Consider the following 27,244-nt stretch of genomic DNA (forward strand, 5'->3'; position numbering starts at 1 on the left):
TGTGAGGCAAAGGCCAGAAGTAAGCTTGTCATGTTAGCGGTGTGGGAATGACAATGCTGACCGAGCAAGAGTCACTGAGAGAGACAAGTGCCAGGCCGTGAGAAAGTGCTCTAACTGTATTCAGTCAAACTGGGGAGATTTCTGTAGAACTGTTATGTAATCTTTGTGTTTAAAATATATTTTAAACATTGCTGTATTGGAGAATATATTGAAGAATTGAGAAAATGAAAGGGGATGTAGTAAGATCCGTTTGGTTCTTATAATAAATCAGACAAGTGATAATGTTACTTTTGCCTAAGATTGAAGTGATGGAGAAAAATGAATGGTTTTGGAAATGTTAATTTAGAGTGGAAAAGAAAAGGTAGAATGAAAATAAAGATGAAAGAAAAAACATTACTGATTTAGTTTTGTTTTGAATAACTGAGTATCTTGTGATATATGTTGAAGTTGTGAAAACGGAAGGAAATAAGCTTTTTTGGGGCAATAGGACTTGGTCCTGTTTTAGTCATATGTAATTTGAAGTGGTGCCTTTTAGCTATGTGGAATGTCACATAGCTATGTGAAAAATTTGTTAATTAAAAAAAACCCAACCTAGATTGTTTGTCCTGGAATTTGACAGATTAAGTTGATTTATAGCTGTGTATTTTTCCTTTTTTCATTTTAAGTCTTAAGAAGGTCTGGTTGATAAACATGAATTTTACCAAGATGGAGCCTGTAAATCTGGATGTGGCTTTAATAGCTAATAGAAGTTACATTCTTCAAAGAATATGAAAAAGTATATGTTATAGTATTTAACTATTGATTAACTCTATTCCTTGTGAAAGCTATTTCCTAAATAAAATTAAGCATAAGTTTCTTAGGAATCTGTCTTTATATCCTTGTAAATTAGTTATTTGAGTGTTTCAGTTCTTATAATATATAAGTAAATAATTCTTTTATCAAAATAATAACTTATTTTGGAGACATTATTAAATGATAGGTAACTTTAAAATGACTAATTTTATCCTTAGAAGGATTAGGAATGACCATATATCCTCAATTAGAGGGTCTTAATCTGGGGCCCACCAGTGGATTTTGGTTACGGGGTAGGTCCATGAGCTCTAAAATTGTTCATGAAAAAGTATCAGCATTTTTCTGGCAAGGAAGTCACCAAACTTTCATCAGACATGCCTTAAAAGAGTTTAAAAACCATGTGCCTAATTAATGGTTACAGAGAATAAATTTAAATCTTCTGAGGTAGTAACAATAGTGGGAGAGAGTGTTTTGGGAAACTTAGACTTTAAGAAAAATGACCTATGCAGTAATCCCTTTTCATGGTAGCATCTCATTTGTGGATTTAAAAAATATATTTCACCTCCTTACACATGTTTTTGTTCGATAAATTCTGATGAGTAGAGTTTGGAGAGGGCAATTAATCTTGAGTTCTGCCTATACATTTATAATTTATTCTTTCTAAAATTATCAAAGGACATAATTTTTAGCTTGTGCAAAATGTAAAATTACTGAGCTTTGTTAATTAATACATTGAAAGACTTTTGTATGGTTTCTTAAAAAGAGCTAAGAAACTATATCCAGAAAATAGTTTTCATTACCCCTTAGGTACCCGACCTCGATGGTCTCCAAGGAAAAACTTCCCTTAGTTTTAATAATGAAATTCTACCTCACTTAGGCAAAAAGTGATCTTCCACCTTCCATAGTGTTTATCTCACCAAAACCCCTGAAGAATATCTTTTATTACTAGTTAGTTACATACTCTGTAATACTCCATGATTCTTGTTACTGCTCTTGTTATTATCACTTGCTATTTTGTCTAACACATGGAGTGTTAAATATAGACTTGACTTGGATCCTTGGTTTTAGTAGAATTTTTAAAATTAATTGCTTGTTTATTTTGCCAGCTGAATAAAAGAACTGTACAAAAGTAGTCAGATGACTAGAGGAGTAGTTGAAAGATTTCTTAAAGCTCCCTCCATCTTTTTATCTAGGCAATCCTTAGGTGTCACATGGCCCTCTAGTGGAAGGGATGCTCAGCTGGACCGAGGCAACTGCAGAATATTCTCTGGGAGTTGTTACCCAAGGGATTGCTTTTATTCAGGTAATCTTTCAGTTTGGATTAACTAGCTGGTTCTGACAACCTAGGTGATAGAATTTTGGAATAGGTAAGGAGACATTTTCAGGTAAATATCCCTATTTGTGGAAGATTCACCTAAGTTAGCCCATTTCTTATTAAATACTCTTGATCTTTTTAAAAAGGATTGGTTAGGCTTTTTGTTTTTATTGTTGTGTTGTTATTGTTGTTGCTCTTGGTGGTAGTGGTGTGTTTATTTTGTTTTTTGATTATTTTTCAGTGCTTTTTTTTAAATTGAATAAACTGTATTCCATATTTGATTAATAATTATCCCTCATAAGTAAGGCACCCAGGCCTCCTTATTTCTTTATTTTTATCCAGTTTTTAAAAATAAAATTTCAGTATTTTTCTTCCATTTTTAAAGTAATTTTGAATATTCATCCTTAATTCTTGAAATTTTGGCAAACAAAATTATTTTTTCCTTTTGAGGAAGTAGATAAAAGTGTAAACTATGAAATAGAATAAAAATGTAGGTATCTAACTACCAAAAGGAGAAATAAGATTTTAAATTAATAAAGGCATAAAGAAGCATAAATCTAGAATTGGGGACGCTCATTTCTTGTTTCTTACTTCCTTTAAAACGTTTTAGTTCTGTTTTTATACTTCCTGGTATTCTTTTTCTTGCAATTAAAGGGAGCTTCAAGTCTCTAAAATGAGTTTAACTTTTTTGTTACTGCCCTAGTTTTCTTTGGAAGTTTCTGAATGAGTGAATGAATTTAACAAGATCAAGAATATTGATATAATAGTCGTAGAAGTGGAAGTTTTTTCTTTTTCTTCTCTCTTGTCTTCTTTAGACTTCTTTCATCACTAAAATTAAACAGGCAGATTTCTGGCAGTTTGGTATTATAGCAGAATGGTTTGTAGCAATAACTATTACTAATGAAACCCTTAAAGAATTTGGAATAACTGCATAAACTTAGTGATAGCCTCTGATCCAGCAGGTGCTAAAATACCTACTTTTTGATTACTCTCTAAAAGAAGTTAAAATGCAAGCCAGAAATAGTCTATAGAATAGGATGTGTAAATATATTCTCTGACTGTACCTTAAGTGGAAAAGCATAAGTAATATATCACTTAGAGTCTTTAGTGATTGACTTTGCCAAATATAAAAGCAATGTTAATGAAGTAATAGTGCTGTCCGTTTATCTTTGTGGAAGTGCTTTAAAAGCTTGTAACTAAAATATTCTGCTTTTTCTTTGTTTTCTTTTTTTTTAATGTGAATTTCTTCTGCTTATATCATCAGGGCGAATCAGCACTTGATTTGGCAAAGCAGAGAAAAAATGTGTGGATGATCAACCATTTGCAAGAGGCACGGCAAGCAAAGGGATATGACAATCCATCTTTCCTTAGAAAGCTGAAAGCTGATAAGGTAAATCCATGACTGACTGAAGATTTTCAGCAGATAGTCTTTTTAAGTAAAATTCATAAGCATATTTTCTTAGCATGTGTATTTACAGGCTTTAGTCTTGGCATTGGCCAGTGTAGTTTTTAAAATATTATTTCACCCAGCTAAATAAAGGTAGATACCAAAGTTTAAGAAGGATGGGTATATCTGAAATTGTTTAGATGCCTATTCACTACTAACATAAACTTTAATTCATCTGGCCTTTGTTAAGTTTTTATAGAGAGATAATAAAACTTTTCCTTTTAAGTGTATTTGTTAGTATAGTAATAAATTGTGAAAAATCTTAGTCCTTATATATTTTGAAACTACTTACAACTCTATAGTTAATTTAAGCTTTCCGAAAAAGAAAAAGAGACACAGAAGTACAGAACAGACTTTTGAACTCTGTGGGAGAAGGTGAGGGTGGGATGTTTTGAAAGAACAGCATGTATATTATCTATAGTGAAACAGATCACCAGCCCATGTGGGATGCATGAGACAAGTGCTCGGGCCTGGTGCACTGGGAGGACCCAGAGGAGTTGTGTGGAGAGGGAGGTGGGATGGGGGATCGGGAATACGTGTAACTCTATGGCTGATTCATGTCAATGTATGACAAAACCCACTGAAATGTTGTGAAGTAATTAGCCTCCAACTAATAAAAAAAAAAAAAAATTCAAAAAAAAAAGAAAAAAAAATTTAAGCTTTCCATTCTTTTGTAATATGTTGTAACTTTCATTGAGAGAGAGAAACTTACTCAGTTCTCTATAGAAAGCTCATTTTAAATCTTCCATAAAATCTTCAGTTTTAAACTGTATGATTTTTGCCTTCGTTGCCTAATTGTATGATTTCAAAACTAAGAACATTTTTCCCCAAAAGAAGGATCTGTATTTCTTAAAAATTTATTTCCTTAAAAGGAAAAATCAGTTGACTGATAGTTTTTTTTGTATATCTAAATAATTGATGAGATATTTGCTAACTTGTCAGTAATCACAATTTGAATGGCATTAAGCCTTGGGTATCATATATGTCTTATTCAGTCGGTTCTAATGGTAATACTTTTATATAAAGTTAGCACTGATCTATCTGTTACCAAAACAAAATAACAAGTTTTGGATAAAGGGAAACAGATTTATTTAAAAGCATGCCTCATTGATATGTAGGATTTAGACTTCCTTAATGACCTAATGAGCTGAAAAGTCCATTGGTCCATTACTTAGACATCAGAAGAATTAGATTTGTAGTTTATAAACTTGGCAATTTTCAGCCCCATATTTGAGGCTGAGGAGCGGTTTTTGCATGTCATCAGTCATCTTTTCATTTTACTGTTTACGTGTAATATTAAAAATAGTTAATTATTTATTGAGTGGACCCAAAAGTTTCTTCCAGTTTTTCCATACAGTGTTATGGGAAAACCACAACAAATTTTTTGGCCACTCCAATACTTGGATATCTCTCTGTCCTCCAGGCTTTGGAGCAGTTTTGCTCAGCAGAGTGAAAAGTGGCTAATTTCTTGTAATAACCAGGCCACTGATAAAGATGTCTCTTGTTACTCTAGAACGTCTCATTGTCTTTATGCTTTCGTTTGCTTAGTGAAGTTGTAGATGTTTATAAAATTATTTATTACAGCAGTAGTGAACTATATATCAGGGTTAAATGTTTGAATGCGGTTTCTTTTAAGAAGAGAGCTGCATTAAAAAGTTCTGCACAATTTTATTACCATTTGTATATATTATTGTGATCAGTTCAGAAGTTGTATGTATATTCCTGGTTTTTTTGTTTTAGCTTTTTGCATTAGTAGCTTTAAAAATATTATGTAATCTAAAGCAATCACTAGATGAAAGTTCATGATTTCATTAAGTGGGGCTTTGTGAAATTAAGTATTTGTATTTGTATAGACTATGCTCTTTCTATCTCACATTAGAAAAATTTAAATTATGAACATGACTTGATTTGCTAGTCTGTGAAGTATGTTCTGTATTTAAAACTAAACAAGAAACCGCCCAAGACTCAATAGCTTTTTACTAAAAATAAGTCAGCCCAAAAGGAAAAAAATTATTTTTGGACACTGATAGTAGACAGATATGAAAGGAATCTTAATGAGTTATAAGGAAATCTCTAAATTAGTGTTTCTCAACATTTAAAAACCCAGGATCCCTTCTGTTAGCAGTGAAAATCTCACAAGTATTACTCTCTAATGTTTTTTTATTAATTATGTGAAAATAAATCTGGGAAGATGGAGTAGATGTATTTTTCCCTATTCCTTCTTGCCAAGTACAACTAAAAACCCTGGATACTATGTACAAAACACATATAGGAAGGCTGAAGATGGAGAGAAGAAGGCAGAGAGTTAGGGAGCTAAGGATCCAAAGAATAACGTGGTGGTGAGTTCCCTCCTTTTTCTTTTTTTGCTTCATATTTTCCAGAAGAGGAACTGACAAAGCCAACAACCCAGAATCATGAATGGGTACAGACAAAAACAGCTCCCCCAAAAGTTTGCCCTTAAGCCAAAGACCACAAAAGAGACAGCGTATTTGGCAAGGTAGAAATTTTTAGAAAATAAATTTCTGCTACAGCCAGAAACAACAGAAAAAGCTGTGGACCCACCCTGACTCATACCAGCAAAGACCTAGCTTTCCAACCTTACCACGCCCTAGCGATGCGCCCCAGCTTCTCTCCTGGGGTGGTGTCAGGGAAGGTGGAGTGGAGAGTCGGGATTTACGTCCCCACTGGCTGTTAGTGAGGGCCCATTCCCTGCTGTGCTAGTGATGATCACGTAGCACGCAGGCATGAGGCACTCTCAGCTAGGGCATGTACCAGTAGAAGGATACTGGAGACTTAGAAGTCCCACTTCTGCCCATCAGTAATGAGGAAACCCCTCCTCAGGTGTCAGTGAAGGCCCTCTTGGGATCCTGGACTTTCACCTCACCTGGCAGTAATGAGAAGGTGTCTTACTTCAGTCCCCCTGCCTGCATCAGAGGAATTCGCACAAAAGGTTTAAATAAGATCCAGCGTCTCATAATACCCCAGATGTCTAGGTTTCAAACAGAAGTTGTTCATCAAAACAAGAATCAAGAAGGTATGACTGAATGAAAAGAGAATCAGTGGATGCCAGTGTCCTGCCAAAGCTGTTAGAATTGTGTGGCAGAAGATTTTAAAGCAACCCTCGTGAAAAGCCTTCAGTGAGTACTCTGAACACACTTGAAACAAGTGAAAAATAGAGGCTTAGTGAAGACCTAGAAGTATACTGTAAAGAAGAACCAAATGGAAATTGTAAAACTGAGAATTAAAATAGTGGATAAGTACAACAGCAGAAGAGAAGTGACAGAGGAAAGAATCAATGACGTTGAAGATGACAAAAGGAAATAAACTGAGGAAAACAAACAAAAGAGAACCTTAGGGGCCTGTGGTTATAACAGAATATCTAACATTGGTATGGTTGGAGTTCCAGAAGAAAAGAGGGTGGGGCTGAAGACGTGCTCAAAGATAGAATGGCCAAAATTCCCCAAATTTGGCAAAAGACAGACTTGTAGATTAAGAAGTAGAACAAACTCTGAACAGAGTCAACTCAGTGAAATCCAAACCAAATAAATGTATCATAGTGAAACTTCTGGAAACTAAAGACCAAGAAATAAAAATCTTAAACACCCATTACCAGTAGGGATAAACTGTTCAGTAACAGTGGGTTTCTATTCAGACTCGTAGAGGCAGAAGGGGCTGCTGCGTTTTCCAAATGCTGGATGGAAAGAACTATCGATTCAGAATCCCATGTCCAGTGAAGATATGTTTCAGGAAGAGCACAGTTTTAGATAAAGGAAAAGTCAGAATTTGTAGACAGCAGTCCTGCCCTAAAAGTGGCTAAGAGACGTTCTTTAGACAGACGGGAAGTGATAAAAGAAACTCTTGGAACATAATATCATGTAAGCAAAATTACAGGTAAATACAGTAGACTTTCCTTCTTATTCTACATCTTCCAAACTATGTTTGACAGTTGAAACAAACATCACAATATTGTGTGCTGTGGATCTAAATGCATGTAGAGAATGGATTTGAGACAACTTGTATTGTAAACAGGTGAGGACAGAGGGATAATAACGGAGGTAAGGTTTCCACACTTCACTTAAATTGGTAAAATGATAACACCAGTATACTGTGATAAGTTATATTTATATTGTACTTAGAGTAACCACTAAAATAGCTATTCAAAGAGATATACTCATAAATTCTGAAAAGCTCTTATAGATAGAGTTATGAGAAGTTTTTCAGTAACTCACAAGAAGATAGGAACAGAACAAATAGAAAACAAAAAATTAAATTATAAATTTATATCCTAACATATCAACAATTAGAGTAACTGTGTGCGAAGTCGCTTCAGTCACGTCCGACTCTCTGCGACCCTCTGGACTGTAGCTCTCCTCTGCCCGTGGGATTCTCCAGGCAAGAATACTGGAGTGGGTTGCCATGTCCTCCTGCAGGGGATATTTCTGACCCAGGGATTGAACCTATAGTTCTTAAGTCTCCTGTATTGGCAGACAGGTTCTTTACCACTACCGCCACCCGGAAAGCCCAGAATAGCCATAAATGGTCTAAATATACAAATTAAAAGACAGATATCAGCAGTGTGGATTATAAAGCATGACTCAACTATATACTGTCTGAAACTCACTTCACCTACAAGAATATTGGAAAGTTGCTTATATGGGCAAGTAGCAGAATAGAAATGACATATGATTCCAAAAACAGGCAAGGACAGTACAAAAAGGAAAACTCCAGGCATATCTCATTTTATTGCATTTCATAGGTATTTCTTCGCTCTCTCTTTTTTTAACAAGTCTAGTTTTGTGGCAAGCTACATCAAGTAAGTCTTGTTGATGCCATTTTCAGCAGCATTTGCTTATTTCATGTCTGCATGTCACGTTTTGGTAATGCTTGAGGTATTTCAAACCCTCCACCAGCAAAAAGATTATGACTTGATGAAGGCTCAGGTGATGATTAGCACTTTCTAGCAATTTTTTAGCAAGATTTTTAAATGAAAAAATATGTTTTTTTTTAAGACATAAGGCTATTAATGGACTATAGCATAAATATAACTTTTTAAAATCAAAATATAGTTGATTTCCAATATTATGTCAGTTTCAGATGTACTGCATAGTGATTTGACATTTGTATACATTATGAAATGATCACCACATTAAGTCTAGTAACCATTTGTTCATATATAAATTTGTTATAATATTATTGACCATATTCTTTATGCTGTGTATTACATCCCATGGCTTATTTATTTTATAACTGGAGGTTTGTACCTCTTAATCTCTTTCAGCCCCAGCCCCTTCCCCTCTGATATCTCCGAGTCTGTTTTTGTTTTCTTTGTTTTTTTAGATTCCCCATGTAAATGAGACCACATGGTAGTGATATTTGTTTCCTCTGATGTGTTCCACCTAGCATAATACCTCTCAATCCATCCATGTTCTCACAAATAGCAAGGCTTCATTCTCTTTAATGGCCGGGTAATATTCCATTATATATATATCGATCACATCTTCTGTATCTGTTCATACATTGATGAGCACTTAGGTTGCGTACATATCATGGCTACAGTAAATAATACTGCAGTGAACACTGATGTCTAAATATGTTTTCTATTTAGTCTTTTTGTTTTCTTTGGGTAAATACCCAGAGGTGGTATTTCTGGGACACGTGGCAGTTCTATTTTTAATTTTTTGAGGACCCTCCATAGTGCCTGTACCAACTTAAAATTATACCAATAGTGTGCAAGGATTTCCTTTTCTCCAAATCCTCACCAGCATTTGTTTTTTTCTTGTCTTTTTGGATGATATCCATTCTTACAGGTCTGAGGTGGCATCCTGTTGGTTTTGACTTGCATTTCACCGATTAGTGACCTGTGTGTCTGTTTTTCTGCCAGTACTGTACTGTTTTGATTATTGTACCTTTGCAGTATAGTGTGAAATCAGGGAATGTGGTATTTTGGCTTTGTTCTTCTTTCTCAAGATTGCTTTGGCTATTCAGGTCATTTGTGTTTCCATACAAATGTAGAATTGCTTGTTTTAGTTCTGTGAAAAGTGCCATTGGTATTTTTATAAGGACTACGTTGAATCTATAAATTGCCTGGGATAATACCGTCATTTACAATATTAGTTCTTCCAATCTGTGAGAATGGTATATTTTTCCATTTGTTGTGTCATCTTCAGTTTCGTTTATCAATGTCTTAATAGTTTTCAGAGTACAAATCTTTTACCTCTTTGATTAGATTTATTACTATGTTTTGTATTCTTTTTGATGCACTTGTAAATGGGATTGTTTTCTTAATTTCTTTTTCTGATGGTTTGTTATTAGTATGTAACCAACAGAGTTTAGTTTATTAATTTTATATCTTGCAACTACTCAATTCACTTATTAGTTCTAATAGATTTTTGGTGATGTCTTATATATAGTGTCATGTCATCTGGAAACAGTAACAGTTTTACTTCTTCCTTTCCAATTTGGATTCTTTTTTTCTTTTTCTTGTCTCATTGCTGTGGCTAGGACTTCTAATACTGTGTTAAAGTGGAGGAGTGTGCGTCCTTGTCTTGTTCCTGATCTTAGACGAAATGCTTTCAACTTTTTACTATTGAGTATGATGTTACCTGTGGGTTTTTCATATATGGCCATTTTTTATATTGAGATATGTTTCCTCTATACCCCTTTTGTTGAGATTTTTATCATAAATGAATGGTGAATTTTGTTAAAACTTTTTATGTATCTACTGAGGTAATCGTATGATATTTATGCTTCAGTTTGCTAGTGTAGTATATCATGCTGATTGGTTGACTGTTTGGGTGGAGAAGGAAATGGCAGCCCACTCCAGTATTCTTGCCTGGAGGGTCCCGTGGACAGGGGAACCTGGTGGGCTGCTGTTCATAGGGTCGCACAGAGTTGGACACAGCTGAAATGACTTAGCATGCATGCATACTTTGGAGAAGGAAATGGCAACCCACTCCAGTATTCCTGCCTGGAGAATCCCAGGGACAGGGGAGCCTGGTGGCTGCCATCTATGGGGTATGGGGTCGCACAGAGTCGGACACGACTGACGCGACTTAGCATTAGCAGCAGCAGCAGGTGGTGGCAGGGGCAGTGCTTAGGGTGTGCTGCCTGGACGGAGGGTGGGACCAGGTTCTGGGGACCAATAGGCTAGAGGGAGGATTCTAAAATGCCACTTTCCAACCCTAGTGTTAGTGAAAGTGAAAGTTGCTCAGTCATGTCCGACTTTTTGCAACCCCGTGGACTTTACAGTCCATGGAATTCTCCAGGCCAGAATACTGGGGTGGGTAGCTGTTCCCTTCTCCAGGGGATCCTCCCAACCCAGGGATCGAACCCAGGTCTCCTGCTTGCAGGTGGATTCTTTACCAGCTGAGCCACCAAGGAAACCTAGGGTTATTAGGGTAAAAGAAGTTCCCCAAAATAGCTGCCACCAATTTTTATATATGTAGGGGTCTTTTATTTGCTTTCTGCCACTCTAGAGGACTCTTTAAGCTCAGCTAGTAGATCTGTTCCAGGCTTCTAACTATTGCCACTTTGTGCTGGTACTTTGGAGTGTCTGAAATTTTGCCAGTGTCCTTGAAAAGCAGACTCTCTGTCTCCTGTGGACCTGCAGCTCTCCTGAAATGGGTCCTGCTGCTTTTCAAAGCCAGATGTGTGGGAGCTTTTCTTCCTAGTGTAGGAGGACCCCATGGCTGGGGAGCCCCACACAGGGCTTAAACCACTTCTTCCTTGGGGAAGACCTCCAGGATTGTGGTACTCCTTCCATTTGTAAGTCCACTGATCCTGGAGATGTGAGCCCTGGTTATACTGTGTTCACCCCTTCCTGCCATCTCATTGTGGTTCCATCTTTATTTCTTCAGTTATAGAAAACCTTTTCTGCTAGTCTTCAGGTTATTTTCCTAGAGAGTTTCTCTGTAAATAGTTTTAAAGTACTTGTATGCTAAAAAATTTTAAATGCTAATGAAAGAAATCAAGGATGATTCAAGTAAGTAGGGAGACTTACTGTGTTCATGAATTGGAAGATTCAATGTAGTAAATATTTCAGTTCAGTTCAGTTCAGTCGCTCAGTCGTGTCTGACTCTGCGACCCCATGACCGCAGCACACCAGGCCTCCCTGTCTATCACCAACTGCCAGAGTCCACCCAAACCCATGTCCATCCAGTCAATGATGCCATCGAACCATCTCATCTTCTGTCATCCTCTCCTCCTCCTGCCCTCAATCCTTCCCAGCATCAGGGTCTTTTCTAGTGAGTCAGCTCTTCGCATGAGGAGGCCAAAGTATTGGAGTTTCAGCTTCAACATCAGTCCTTCCAATGAACACCCAGGACTGGTCTCCTTTAGGATGGACTGGTTGGATCTTCTTGCAGTCCAAGAGACTCTCAAGAGTCTTCTCCAACACCACAGTTCAAAAGCATCAATTCATCAGCGCTCAGCCTTCTTTATAGTCCAATGCTCACATCCATACATGACCACTGGAAAAACTATAGCCTTGACTAGATGGACCTTTGTTGGCAGAGTAATGTCCTTGCTTTTTAATATGCTGTCTAGGTTGGTCATAACTTTACTTCCAAGGAGTAAGCATCTTTTAATTTCATGGCTGCAGTCACCATCTGCAGTGATTTTGGAGCCCCAAAAAATAAAGTCAGCCACTGTTTCCCCATCCATTTCCCATGAAGTGATGGGACCAGATGCCATGATCTTAGTTTTCTGAATGTTAAGCTTTAAGCCAACTTTTTCACTCTCCTCTTTCACTTTCATCAAGAGGCTTTTTAGCTCCTCTTCACTTTCTGCTATAAGGGTGGTGTTGTCTGCAGTTGGTCTCAAATCCTGGCAAAATTTTTTTTTTATTTGTATAACCAAAACTTATTTGGAAAGACAGTAGACTTAGAATATCTAAAACAATTTTGAAAAAGAAGAATCACTGTCTGCAATTTTAACACCTGCTATATAGCTTCAGTAGTTAAGACTCTGTAGTGTTGCTGGAGGAATAAAATAATCAGTGAAACAGAATAGAGAGCCTAGAATTACAACCACAAAGATGTGCCCACAGATGTTTGACAGATGTATAAAAGCGATTTGGTGGAGGAAACATAGCCTTTTCAACAATTGATATTGGAGCATCTAGACATGCATAGGCAAAAGAATAAACCTCTACTCAGATCTCATGCTGCTGCTGCTGCTAAGTCGCTTCAGTCGTGTCTGACTGTGCAACCCCATAGACGGTTCTCCAGGCAAGAACACTGGAGTGGGTTGCCATTTCCTTCTCCAGTGCAGGAAAGTGAAACGTGAAAGTGAAGTTGCTCAGTCGTGTCCGACTCTTCGAGACCCCATGGACTGTAGCCTGCCAGGCTCCTCCATCCATGGGATTTTCCAGACAAGAGTACTGGAGTGGGTTGCCTTTGCCTTCTCCATCAGACCTCATACTTTATTAATAAATTAACTCAAAACTGTTCAAGACTTAAATGTAAAATGTAAAACTATAAAAATCTAGGGCTACACAGAGATTTGACATAAAAAGCATGATCCATAAAGGTAAAAATTGATCATTCAGATTTGAATCAAAATTAAAACTTATGTTCTGTGAAAGACCCTGTTATTAAAATGAAAGAGAAGACTAGAGACTGGGATAAAGAATTTGCAAGCCACATATCCAATAAAGGGACTAGTTTCCAAGATATATTAAGAGCTTTCAAAACTCAGAAGTGTAAAATTAAATAATCCAAAAAAAGAAGAGACATTTTTTACCAAAAGAGGTATAAAAATGACAGGCACATGAAAAAATCTTCAACATCATTTTAGTCATTTGGGAAATTCAGATTGAAACTGCAGTGACTTACTGTTATATACCTATCAGAATAACTGCAATAAAAAGTTACAGCACCACCAGATGCTGATGAGGATGCTCAGAGACTCATACATTGCTGGTAGACATGTAAAGCAGTACAGTACCCTGGAGAACACTTTGGCATTTTCTTTTTAAAAACTTAACATGCAGTACCATACAACCCAGAAATTATACTCTTAAGCATTTATCCCAGAAAAATGAAAACATTTGTATGTGACTGTTTATAGCATCCATATTCATATATTCATAATATTCATTCATATATTCATAATAGACCCCAAACGGAAGCAACCCCAAGTCCTTCAGTGGGTGAATGATTAAACAAGCTAACACATTCATTCTGTGAAATATTCCTCAGGAGTAAAAAGGAATGAACTAATGGTATATGCAGTAACCCAATGAATACTCAGAAAATTATGGTGAATGAAAAGCCAATCCTATAAGATTACATACTATATAATTCCATTTATAGAAAATTCTTGAAATGACAAAATTATGGAAATGTAGTGATTGGCAGAGGTTTATACCAGGATGAGGGGTAAGGGATGAGGGAAGTTGCTTTAAAGGATGGAAATACTCATTGTAGTGAGGGAAATACTCTGTATCTTAATTTTGTCAGTGTCAGTATCCTGACACTGTTGTGATATTATAACCTGACAGGTTGTGATATTATAGTACTGTTTTGCAAGATGGGAACTCTGGGTAGGGAGTACTTGGGATCTGCCTGCATTTTTTATTAAAACTGCCTAACCCACAGCTCACGTCATACTTAGTGATGAAAAGCTGGAAGTATTCCTTTTAAGATTGGGAATAATACAAGGATGCCCACTCTCGCCACTTTTATTCAACATTTTATTCCTGGACACAGCAGTTTAGAAAAGAAAAAAAAAGAATCCAAATTGGAAAAGAAGTAAAACTGTCACTGTTTGCAGCTGACATTATGCTATACATAGAAAATCCTAACAATGCTAGTGGAAAACTGCTAGTGCTCATCAATTAATTTGATAAGGTTACTGGATGCAAATCTAATATACAGAAACCTGTTGCATTTCTATACACTATCAATGAAATATCAAAATGGGAAATTAAGGAAACAATCTCATTTACCATTACATCAAAAAGAATAAAATACCTAGGAATAAACCTACCTAAGGAGATAAAACACCTGTACCCTTAAAAAAAACTGTAAGCTACTAATGAGAGAAATTGAAGATGACATAAACAGATGGAAAGGTATATGATGTTCTTGAATTGAAAGAATCAATATTGTTAAAATGACCATACTACCCAAGGCAACCTGCAGATTCAGCACAATCACTATCAAATTACCAATGGCATTTTTCTTGACCTAGAACAAAAAATTTTACAATTTGTTTGGAAACACAAAAGACCTGGAATAGCAAAAACAATCTTGAGAAAGGAAAAGGGGAACTGGGAGAATCATGCTCCCTGAGTTCAGGCTGTACTACAAAGCTATTGTAATCAAAACAGTATAGTACTGGCACAGAAGCATATGTATATGGATCAGTGGAAAAGGAAAGAAAGCCCAGGAAGAAACCCACACAGTTAGGGTCAATCATCTACAACAAAGGAGGCAGAAATATACAATGGAAAAAAGACAGTCTCTTCGAGAAGTGGGTGCTGGGAAAACTGGACAGCTTCATGTGAAAGAATGAAATTAGAACTTTCTCTAACACCATGTGTAAAAATAAGCTCAAAATAGATTAAAGACCTAAACATAAAACTGGATACTATGAAACTCCTAGAGGAAAACATAAGCAGAACACTCTTTGACATAAATCATGGTAGTATTTTTCAGATCCCCCTGTAAAGAGTAATGGAAATAAAAACAAAAAGAAACAAATGGGGCCTAATTAAATTTAAAAGCTTTTGCAAAGGAAAACATAAACAAAACAGACAGCCTGTGGGATGGGAGAAAATATTTGTAAATGATGCTACCAACAAGGGATTAATTTCTAAAATAAAAAGCTCATATTGCTTAATATAAAAAAAAAAACCAATCAAAAAAATGAGTGAAAGACCTAAATAGACATTTCTTCCAAAGAAGAAATACAGATGGCCATGAAAAGATGTTCATTATCACTTATTGTTAGAGAAATGCAAATCAAAACTACGATGAGGTGCCACCTCACACCAGTCAGTATATATTTACATATTCACAGGTTGGCAGCAGAGCACCCTGTCGCCTAATCCCACTCCCACCAGTGTTGCTCTTTCTCCTGTGTGCTCAGTCATGTCCAATTCTTCGTGACCCCATGGAACATGTAGCCCACCAGGTTCTTCTGTCCATGAAATTTTCCAGGCAAGACTATGAAACAGGTTGCCATTTTCTCCTCCAGGGGATCTTCCCATCCCAGGGATTGAACCCATCTCTCTTATAACTTCTACATTGGCAAGTGGATTCTTTGCCACCACTAGTCCCACCCAGGAGGCCCACCAATCAGAATGGGCGTCATTAAAATGTCTACAAATAATATATGCTGGAGAGGGTGTGGAGAAAAGGGAACTCTCCTATGCTTTGATGGGAATGCAAATTGGTGCAGTCACTATGGAGAACAATATGGAGGTTCCCTAAGAAACTGAAAATAGTTACCATATGATCCAGCAATCCCACTCGTGGGCATGTATTCAGATGAAACTCTGTTTCAAAAAGATACATAGCAGTTTTCATAGCAGCACTATTTATAATAGCCAAGACATGGAAGCAGCCTAAATAAGATAAGGATGGTATATGTACACAGTGGAATATTATTCAACCATAAAAAATAAACTAATGCCATTTGCTGCAATGTGGATGAACCTAGAAACCATGTTAAGTCAGAGAAAGACAAATACACAGTATCACTTATGCATGGAATCTTAATAAATGATATAAATGAATGTCTTTTCCAAATAAAAGTATACTCACAGACATAGAAAAGAAACTTAGAGTGACCAGAAAGGATAATAGGGGGTGGGGGGAGATAAATTAGTTAGGAGTTTGGCATTAACATCTACACACTACTATGTATAAAATAGATAAACAACAAGTACCTACTATATAGCACAGGGAAATATGTTCAGTGTCTTGTAATAATCTATAATGGTAAAGAATCTGAAAAGGAATATATATAAATATCCCTTTATATGTATGACTGAAATTACTTTGCTGTATACCTATATACCTGAAACTAATGCAACATTGTAACTTAACTGTACATCAGTTTTTAAAATAGATTAAAAATTGCAATTATTTAAAAACAAAAAGTGAAATTAAAGAACTGAATCGAATCTGGGTGGTAGATTCACTTCAAAATCCCTTCAAATTTATTATATATTTGAAAAATTCTGTAATGAAATATAAATTTTTTCTATATCTATAAAAGCAGCATATCACTGTTACATCTTTACAATATTGTAATACGTATATTAAATGACAGCTTGAAAAACATCCAGGAATCACACATGTAGGCTTTTAACCGGGTGAAATGAGCCAGTGTTCACACAAAAAATTATATGTAAATGTTTATGGTGGCTTTATTTCCAATCAGAAACCGGGAACAAGCAGTCTCTCAGCTGGGGAATGGATAAGCAGGCTGTGTTAAATTCTGTAATGGAATACTACTCAGCATTCAAAAGGAACTTACGACCAATACATGAAACAAATGGATGAATGTCAAATGCATTACCTAAGTGAATGAAACCAGATGTCAAAGACTGCATTCAGTATGACCCCTTTTTCGTGACATGCATGCCAAGGAAAAAGTCAAAGGTCAGACCCCAGACTAGTGGCTGCCAGGGCTGTGCCTCGTGGCTCAGGGCGTTTCAGGGCTTGATGGGGCTGTGCTGTGTCTTGATATTTATGCTTATTACACAACTGTGTATATTCATCAAAACTCAGAGAAGTATACACAAGAAAGGGTGAATTTCACTGTATGTAAATTGTGTCTTAATTTTTAATAAGGAAAAAAATGTGGCCATTGCTGGGGGGAAAAATGTCTTGACTACAAACAAGCCAGATTAAAGATAATTTTAGAAAATACTTTTTCAAATGCCACACGTTCGCCTTCTCTCCCACCAATATCCACCCTACTCATATACTTTTCCCAATTACACATTCTCTAATGTTTTGATACAAAATTCACACATAATAGAGATAAAAAACAAATTGGAAGGGTGACATTTCACAACAGCATAAAATTAAACTCTGGAGTTGATATGTTTAATTATTAGTCTAAGTTAAAATTACACAATTAGTTCAGGATATGAATTATAGTGACTCATTTATATGAAAAAAGTGTTTATTTCATTAGAAGCCAATGGTATGAAAAGGGTGCTAAAAAAGGTCTGATGTAATCTTGGCCTTCAAAAAGGTAAATATTCAATGAGGAGAGTAATGTTTACACTCTGAGCTTTGTTAGATCACAACTTTTTTGTCCCCTAAGGTAACTCGAGAGACTTAATAGCTGCCTTTAAGTCTGTGAAGGGCTGTTCCGTAGGAGAGGCCATAGACTATGTGTTGCTCCAAAGATACGGTTGCAGTAGCTGCTAGAGGGAAGCAGGCATGTTTTATAGTTATGAGTATTTCTAACAGTTAGACCAGTACAAAAATGAAATGGTACTACAGCTGAGGTTTGAAGCACTGTCCTTTGATATGTGTTCAGAGGCACATCATCTCCATTCTGTGATCTCTGGGACTCTGTAAATAAAACTGACTTTATTCTCTTACTTTGGTATATACTATTTACATGTATCATTCAAAATATCTTCTCCAGGCTAAACGTACTGTTTTCCTTATCTGATACACCTGTGAGACCTTCAGTCATTCTGGTTGCCCTTATCTCCTTAGATGTCTGTGCATTTGTTAAAATCGGGTAGTATTTTCATGAACTGTTTTTTAGCCCATCCATGTGTTAGCAGGGGGTACCTGCTGTCGTCTGTATTTGACTATCTAAACCCACTTTTATAACTTCTGTTTTCGTTTTCCACGACTTTAACCAGGTACTTTTAAATTATTTAATACCTCTTTCTAGAAATCAGACTAGCACCTTGAATACTTTCTGCACATAGTAGGTATGTTTGATAATTTCACCCCTGTTGTGTGTTTTCACAAAGGGAACAGCGATTCACATTGAGGTTACTTGAAACATGAAAAACTTTGTGTTTTTGTTTTTTTTTTTCCTGTCCAGGAATTTCGGCAGAAAGTAATGCTGGGAACCCCTTTCCTAGTCATTTGGCTGGTTGGGTTCATAGCAGACCTGAACATCGATTCTTGGCTCATTAAAGGGCTGATGTACGGTGGTGTTTGGGCTACAGTGCAGTTTCTTTCAAAGTAAGTGTTGCTTTTAACTGTGTTTTTAACCAGACGGGTAAAAATCATAATTTGCACCTGGCTATGTAAAACTAATTATATTTAGAACACTGCCTTTATGTAACATGCTTGATCTTAATGTAATGTTAAAGAATTTTTGGCAAACTTATATCTGAAATCTTTAACATTTTTAACATCATTGTGAAAAATGACTGTAAAGGTACTTAAATAGTGACTAAGTCTAACATTTTAAGGCTAAAATACAGTTTTAAAACATTTCAATAGACATGAATGTGAGTTTGTTGAACTCTGAATGTAATATATTGCTTATTTCTGGTTAACTGTAATGCTTGAGCTTACCTTTCCGTAGAAATTAAATTTTCTTTGGCCATAGGCAGCATGCAAGCATGAGGGAACGCCTAAGCACATGAGGAGTCTAAGCATATGAAGTGGGCTCAGTTGTCTTTTAAAATTTTCTCCTTTGTTCTCTAAGCATTGTGTTCATTCTGCTTTATTCTTATCCTTAGATCCTATTGCCCTAAAGTTGCCCATCCAGCAAACTAGGAAGTTATTTATGATCCAGAATTTCCCACCTAATTTCCATTCCTTTAGTACTTGGTTTTCACCAGAATTTCAAAAGAGAGTTCTGAAAATAATTCACAGAGATGAGAGTGAATGGTAATGCACCAGTGTGGTAACTCTCAGGAAGAAACTTAATCTTATTTTAGTGTTTACTTTCACCAAGAGGTGTAAGTAAGAATTCACCAATTCTGCCTTCTTAGCATACCTGGATGGTTGATCCTGCTTAGTGTTTAATAAGATTTATCAGTGTTTATTTTTTCCTGACTTCTAAATGCTGTAAATAATGACCTTTAATTCCTCCAAACTAGCTGGTTCATTCTCTTTGAAAAGATGTGCTGAAAGCTTAGTGGGAATGTGTAGGTAAGGAGAAATAATGATGCAGCATAGAGAAAAACTCGTGGATCACTTTGCATTCATTTGTTAAAATTATACCGTGCCTTTGGTGTGTAGTAAGCTGGATGATAGAGTTACTGTATATGCTAAAGTGGGTTTTTTATTTAAAAGAATAGGAATACAATGAAATTCTAAAGTTGGAAAGTATATAGAATATAATTCTAATTCTTGATGAATTAAAAGTAGCTTCAGACTTGAGTCATTCAGCTGTGCATTCATGTCTTACTGATTACTGTGGAAAACAGCCTTCATATTTAAGCATCCTGAATTTCTGGATTTTGTTAAAAGTTTACTATGCAGAATAGATGTAATTTTCATTTAAATAAATAAATCTTCATTTTTACAATGAAATAATAGAGTTCACATTTTATAAAACTTGTGTTTTACAGATCCTTTTTTGATCATTCAATGCATAGTGCATTGCCCCTTGGAATATATTTGGCAACCAAATTTTGGATGTATGTGACGTGGTTCTTCTGGTTTTGGAATGATATCCTTTGGTTATAAAGGTTTTATCTAAAACAATTTTTGTTTATTTAAACAAATGTTTAATATTTAACATAGATGAGCTACTTACTATATGCTAGAATAAAGCAGTTTTATTAGAAAAATAAGTATGAACTAATGTATTTTTAAATGTTTCATATTTAATAAATTGCTTTTCAAAGCTGCTTTTAATAACATCAGTAGTAATAATAATATCAATAATAGTGACCATTAATTGAGTTTTTAAAGGGCATTTTCCTAAATACTTTGTGTTCCATTTACTACACATCCTACTATATATACGTTTATATTGTTGTCTCCATTTTATCGTTGAGAAAACTTAGGTTTAAATAGGTTAATTTGTTATTTTTTCCCAAGATCACACAGCTCCTCTCTAATAAAGTAGAGTAGAAACACATATTTGTCTGATTCTATTCTATTGTGCAGATTCACGTTCTGCACCTTTCCACTCAATTGTGATTTTCATGTTTTACTGTCATCACTTTCTCTGCATATTTTCTTTCTGTCACGCTTATTACTGTTCTGTTGTGATAGGTGACAGTTAATTTTCTCTTTTGCTTATGAAAAGCCTTTAGTGCTGTATCTTCAGATGTTTGCAAATTATTTTGATGTACTTTTTTTGTTTTTTTCAATGTACTTTTAAAAAGTAGTATAGTTAGACATTGTAAATTTGTGTGTGCATGTGTGTACATCTTAAGAAATAAGGACAGTGTCAGCATTTGATATTTTAATAGAAAAAATCAGTAAGACAGTCTGTTTTATTATAATAAAGGTACATGTTTGATGTCTTAAATCATTCTTCAAAACATTACTATCAATATAAAAAGTATATGATATTTTAAATGGTATGCAGTACTCAGTGACTTTTAACTGCTGAACAATATTAATTATTACTGATACCTGGCTTTAGTTCACAGTCTTGCATGTTATAATATTGTGATCTTTTTGTTAAGTTGTCCTGTGTATTAGACAAGAACAAAATATGTTTCTTTGTGAAACTGAGCCACAGAATTACAACTGCTTCTAATTCTTAATTTTCACAGCATTATAGGATTACTTTTTAAAATACTTTCTTAGCATAGTGTCTATTGAAATTTTTTCACTTGCAGTTTTCACTAGCTCATTCTGGGCTTGTATTATACTTTGATATAAAAATTGTTCTTCAGAGATTTATTAAGCATTAGAATTGTCTTATTGGATTATTTAATGAGTAAAACATATCTGCTCATTTTCAGTGCCTCATCTGTTTTAAATTTATAAAAAGTACTGACCTCTGAAATGACTAGTATTCCAGACATATTTTCTAGCTTGGCTTCCTAAATCAGACAGCAAATTTTATGTTTAAAAAAAAAAAATCCAATTCACATCTCAAAATGTTTTAGACTGTTGCTGTACTGATTAATCTGTTTGCATTTAAATAGAGAAAAGCAGGATAATTAGTAAATTACAAATAATGAAAACTTTATGCCAGAGAGTTTTATATAGTCCATATATCAACTTTGCTTAGAAACTTCAGATGGCACTTAAGCACTATACTTGGAGACCATTTTAAACAGCAAAATCACCAACATAAAGCACACAAATGCTGAACAAGAAGGCGAAGGATTGCCTTGTTTAGCTCAACTGGAAATGTGTGCATAAGGCAATTCATGTTTATTGTTACTTTGCACATATTCACAGATGACTGCAGAAGCATTCTAAATATTGGTTTTGGGGTTACAAATTTTAGCTAGTATTATATAAGTTATTTTAGTTTCTCATATGTTACTCAGCTTCAGTGTTTTTGTGGCAATAATGCATCTCATATTGATATAAACCATTTGTTATAATAAATAAATAAATTCTACTATTTGATTTATAGTTCTTCAAGTATATTATTTTACTTGGTTCTCAGAACAATTCTTTGAGATTAAAAAAAAAACCTCACAAATCATAATGCTGTTTTCTGATAGAAAAATTGAGGTTCATAGAAGTAGTATGCCTTTCTCAAAGTTTCATAGCCAGGTAATTATTGAGAGTCTAGTATAGAAAGTTCTTTGACCTGATACAGTATATCTTCAAATGCCCTATATTATACACTGACCATAATTTGTACAAGGAAATAATAAGAGATCTGATCAAAGGTTTATTTACAAAGAAGTTTATCATTGTACCATTTATAATAGGGAAAAAATGGAAATAACCTGAATAGGAGGATAGATTTATCAGTTATCTGACATGTGGTATACAATAAAATATCCATTAAAATACTTTTTTAAGACTTAGTGATGTGGGCTCATACTTATAACAAATGAAAAAATACTAAATTGTATTTACAGAGAGATTCTAATTTTAGAATGTGCGAATGATAAGAGCTGGAAGTGAGCACATGTAGTTTTAGCTGTGGTTATTTCTGGTTGTGAGATTTGTGAGTGATTTGCTTGTACTTTTATTTGAAAATTTTGTTCATACTTCTGTAATTATCATACAACCCTAAAATTCACTGTTGTAAATAATATAGTCTACTGTTTATTGTGTTGACAAAATTTTCGAAATAGGTTATTAGGAATTCTGTGTCTAAAAATAAATTATTTTTCAGTCAGGTCTTAAGCTTCTTAAATCAGAGGTGGATGTGATCATTGTTCCCATAACATTTAATGACTCAGAATATTCTGCAGAGTACTTTGGAGAGGCAGGATAGCATATGTAGTAAGAGCCTAGGTTTTAATACCAGTTCCATCTCTAATCCATTCTTTAATCTTAGACTGCTTGATTAACTTCCGCCTCAGTTTTGTCTTGGGGATGGCAGCAAGCTTTATCATGGGTTTTTGTGTAGCCTAGATGGCACGTGGGCTGCCTAGGTGAGTCAGTAAGGAATCTGCCTGCCAATGCAGGAGACATGAGTCTAATCCCTGTGTCGGGAAGATCCCCTGGAGAAGGAGATGGGAACCCACTCCTGTGTTCTTGCCTGGGAAATCCCATGAGCCAAGGAGCCTGGCAGGCTTCAGTTCATGTGATCGCAAAGAGTCAGACAGGACTGAGTAACTGAACAACAGCAAGAACCTGCTGTATGTATTTGTTACATATGTTAGCACTTTTTGAAACTGTTATAATAAAGATTCTGCACTGAAAAATGCCACCATTCGGCATTCTTTGCACATAACATTTATCCAGCTTTATTCTTAAGCTTTATTTATTATTTTATTTATTTTTTGGCTGTTGAAAGAGGTGGAAATTTGGCTTTCTGTATATCCTGTGCTGGCTGTACCCATGGATTTTGGAGAATGAGGATGGTGAAAGGTGGGAGTAAATGGGACTGGGCAAGAAAATCACTTTTATATGTGGCAGCTGATATTAACTACTCTTTTTCTTCCTTTTTTTTCCTCCTGTATTTTAAGTGGTTGGGTAGTGTTTTGGTATTTACCAAAGAAATACAGGTTTGTTTCATTTACAAAATGGTTCTTTCTTAACCTGTGCTTCCATGAGAAATGTAGAGTGTGTATACATGATAATACCTAAAAATCTTATAGAATATTTGTATGATACTTGTACTACATAAAATTAAAAAAAAAAAAAACCCAGGAGAAAAGCATACACTTTTCTTCTTTTTGGTTGCATCGTGCAGTCTGTGGGATTAGTTCCCCCACCAGGGATTGAACCCAGGCCTTTGGCAAAGAGAGTGTGGTGTCCTAACCACTGGACTACCAGGGAATTCCTAGCATACATGTTTTACTAAATCTTTTTTATTTTAACGTATACTTAGGGGCCTTCATAAATAATGAAGACCTAACAGATGAGCGGAGTAGGACTCTTCATGTCTTTTAGACCAATAATGGATTTGTGAAGCAGTAACAAGACGAGGATGTGGCTGAGGCAGTCGTTGGTGGGGTGCGGCCAGCAGGTGTGTGGGGGTGTACAGTTAGTGCAGTCAGTGTGTGAACGGAGATCCCGGCCGTCGCGTCCATCCCAGACCTCTGCGAGAGGCCTTTCCTCTCACCCCTGGCACAGTGGCGGCCCCACTCTCCCGGAAACGTCGTGGGCAGCTTTGGTACCTGGGTCACATCTTGGGAACGGTGTGTTCCGTGCCTCAAGAATGTGTTGCTCTAGCAACGTTGTGTTATTTTCCCCAGTGTTATTGAAAATAGTCTTTGATGCTTCACTTAACATTTATAAGTGCCTGGTACATTTATCATGTTTTTATTAGGAAGGAAAATGTAACCAAAGAAAGTATTTCTGTTTTAAGCAAGTTTATAAATACTTTTTCTAAAATTAAAGTCAACTTGAATGTGGGCAAAAATGGCAATGAAGAGAAAGTAAAAACAATCTTTTAAATATATGGGTATGATATCTAAGTGTTTCATAGATTTTAATGAATATAGATAAAATAATATGCTAATTACTTTGGACATGAGAAGCCCCTCGTTTTTGTCGAAAGAAGTAATGATCATTTAAAAATAATGTATTCACTGACTTTAAAAAAGTGTCAGATAAGCTTACCCTACATGGTTTAAAATTTGTAAACAATTGACATTTTTGTTTTTTACATTTACTTATGAGCACAATGGAAAATGTGTTTGTTGCGATGTGATAGACTAGCATGTATAGATGGAATTCATTTTGATGTAATAAACCATCTTGTACTTTTTTCTAGGTTTTTTTGTATGTGTGATAAAATCTTGCAGAGTATAAGTTTATCTATAGTAATAACTAGTTTTCATTGCTTCTTTAGATTCCTTAACTTTAGGCACATCTCAATTTTCTATTTATCCATCTTCCATTCCTTGCCAATAGTATTGCACTTTTCTACAATTTTGGAAAATCTTGGAAATCAGATCCAGGGATTATTAAAGCCACAGAAGAACAAAAGAAAAAGGTAGCAAGATACAATCTAACTAGTTACATGTGTTTTATTGCCAGATTATCAGTATTTTTAGCAGATACGAGAATACAAAGAAACGGAATTTCAGACCAGACTGAGATTATGTATATAGTTGATGCTCTTGAGATGCCTATCCTTATACTTCCTTGATATTTTAAAATGACATTTAAAATTTTCATGTTTCTCTCCTCTCTCAGGATTATGATTGTTTTGAGGGACTAATAAAGTATTTTAAACATCTCTGTAAACCTTCAGCACATAACTTTGCATCCATTAAATAAATATTTGTTAAAAGACCATGTAAACTAGAAGGCCAGAAAACTGGTTGATAGTATAGATAAATTGTTCTAATAACAAACATATTTGTATATATGATCCAGGGCACCCCTCATCTGTAGCTCAGGTACTTAGGAAGCCGAATTTGTAATCCAAAGAGGTCATGTTAAGTAGAGAATTAGACCAGAGGCAGTTAAATTATTTTAAGAGCTGTTTACCCAGTCGCTGAAAGCAGAGCAGACCCTGATGAGCGATTCTGCCCACAGTGAGTAAGGCACTAGCGGTCCCTTACAGCTCTGTCTGCATCCAGAGCGCAGAGCAGACCCTGATGAGTGACTCTGCCCACAGTGAGTAAGGCGCTAGCGGTCCCTTACAGTCTGCCCCTCTGTCTGCATCCAGAGCGCAGAGCAGACCCTGATGAGCGACTCTGCCCACAGTGAGTAAGGCGCTAGCGGTCCCTTACAGCTCTGTCTGCATCCAGAGCGCAGAGCAGACCCTGATGAGTGACTCTGCCCACAGTGAGTAAGGCGCTAGCGGTCCCTTACAGTCTGCCCCTCTGTCTGCATCCAGAGCACTGCTCTGTATCCCAGGGGGCCACTGCTAATTGATTTGCCAGGTTTCTTAAGTCATCATCTAGCTCCAAAGATTCGAGTCTTTTTGGATTCAGGTTTACATTTATCTCTTTATCATCAAAACCCATTCAGACTAGTTCTTAGGTAATTTAGTTTTATTCCCATAACTTAGGTTTAGGGTTGCTTTTTCATATATTCAAGAAATAAAATTTCTGTATTCAGATTATAGTAAAATAACAGAAGTAAGTGAAGAAATTTATTACTTTCAGCTGAAAACCTTGGTTAATTAAAAATAAATATGTCAAAAAAAAAAAATAAATAAATGTGTCTGTTGACACTTATATAAATACTCTTACTGAGTGTAGTTGATTTTCAGTGTTGTTTTTGTTTCAGGTGTACATACAGCACAGTGACTCAGCTATGTTCACTGAATCACTGAGTTTTATTTGTGTAATCCGAGAAATAATAGATTCTCTCTCAGATTCTTTTCCCTTACAGTTTATTCCAAAATATTGAGTATAGTTCCCTGTGCTATGCAGTAGGTCCTTGTTGGTTATCTATATGTAGTAGTGCCTGTTGACACTCATTTTGATGGAATAATAGCTGATGAATATTGTTCTGTTTTGAATGAAGTTTTTTTTTTAATTCACAGACAATAGTTGAACTTGCAGAGACAGGAAGTCTGGACCTCAGTATATTCTGCAGTACCTGTTTGGTAGTATTTTTTCTTTTTTCTTCCCTTTCTCCTTCTCCCTTAGCAATGGCATAGCATAGAGAGTTTGGGAAACCAGAACAGTGTCTTTACTGAGCACGTTCCATGTTCCCCCAGCCAGAAGGCTTTTGGATCAAGGGACAGGAGGAAAGATGGTGAAAGGATATCTTCTTCCCAGTGTCCTCCTTCCCCCTGATGTTACACCTTAACTGCATTTCTGATTCAGTATTGTCATTCATTTATATTCATTCTCTTTTTCTCAGAATGTAATTCAACAAAAAACTAATAAAGTATTTAAAATCAAAAGTTTACCATGATTCCCTAATATGCTGTTATCCTAATCACATTTTAAGAAAATTGTTTCTTATATTTAAAGGCCATGATGGGAAATTAGGTAACCTTTAAGACAACATTAGAGCAGTTAGCCATCTGTGTTAGAGTGTTTATGCAAATTAGAGGACTCCTTTATCATTGACAGTAAAAGTTACCATATTCAGCCAGGTCATAGATAATAAAACAGTTTTGTGGTTTAGGGATTTTCTGCTTGGTTTTTGTAATGAGTTCTTGTGGAAAATGTATGGACTGCCACAGTCTTTTCTGTGGCATATAGCATTCCTGTATAAAGCATGTTTCTCTGT

General features: G+C 35.6%; 1 protein-coding gene across 1 annotated transcript in view; it reads left to right on the plus strand.

The window, feature by feature from the left end:
- The window catches only part of ZDHHC17 (zinc finger DHHC-type palmitoyltransferase 17), a 98,116-nt gene that overhangs the window by 59,438 nt on the left and 11,434 nt on the right, over positions 1–27,244 (plus strand). Inside the window, exons 8-12 of the mRNA XM_065934125.1 lie at positions 3,372–3,497; positions 18,585–18,727; positions 20,071–20,171; positions 24,916–25,040; positions 26,547–26,609. Of these exons, the coding sequence (XP_065790197.1) occupies positions 3,372–3,497; positions 18,585–18,727; positions 20,071–20,171; positions 24,916–25,040; positions 26,547–26,609 (558 nt within the window). The remainder of the gene's footprint in view (positions 1–3,371; positions 3,498–18,584; positions 18,728–20,070; positions 20,172–24,915; positions 25,041–26,546; positions 26,610–27,244) is intronic.

This window comes from Muntiacus reevesi, chromosome 4 (genome assembly GCF_963930625.1).
Source record: "Muntiacus reevesi chromosome 4, mMunRee1.1, whole genome shotgun sequence".
Classification (NCBI taxonomy): domain Eukaryota; kingdom Metazoa; phylum Chordata; class Mammalia; order Artiodactyla; family Cervidae; genus Muntiacus; species Muntiacus reevesi.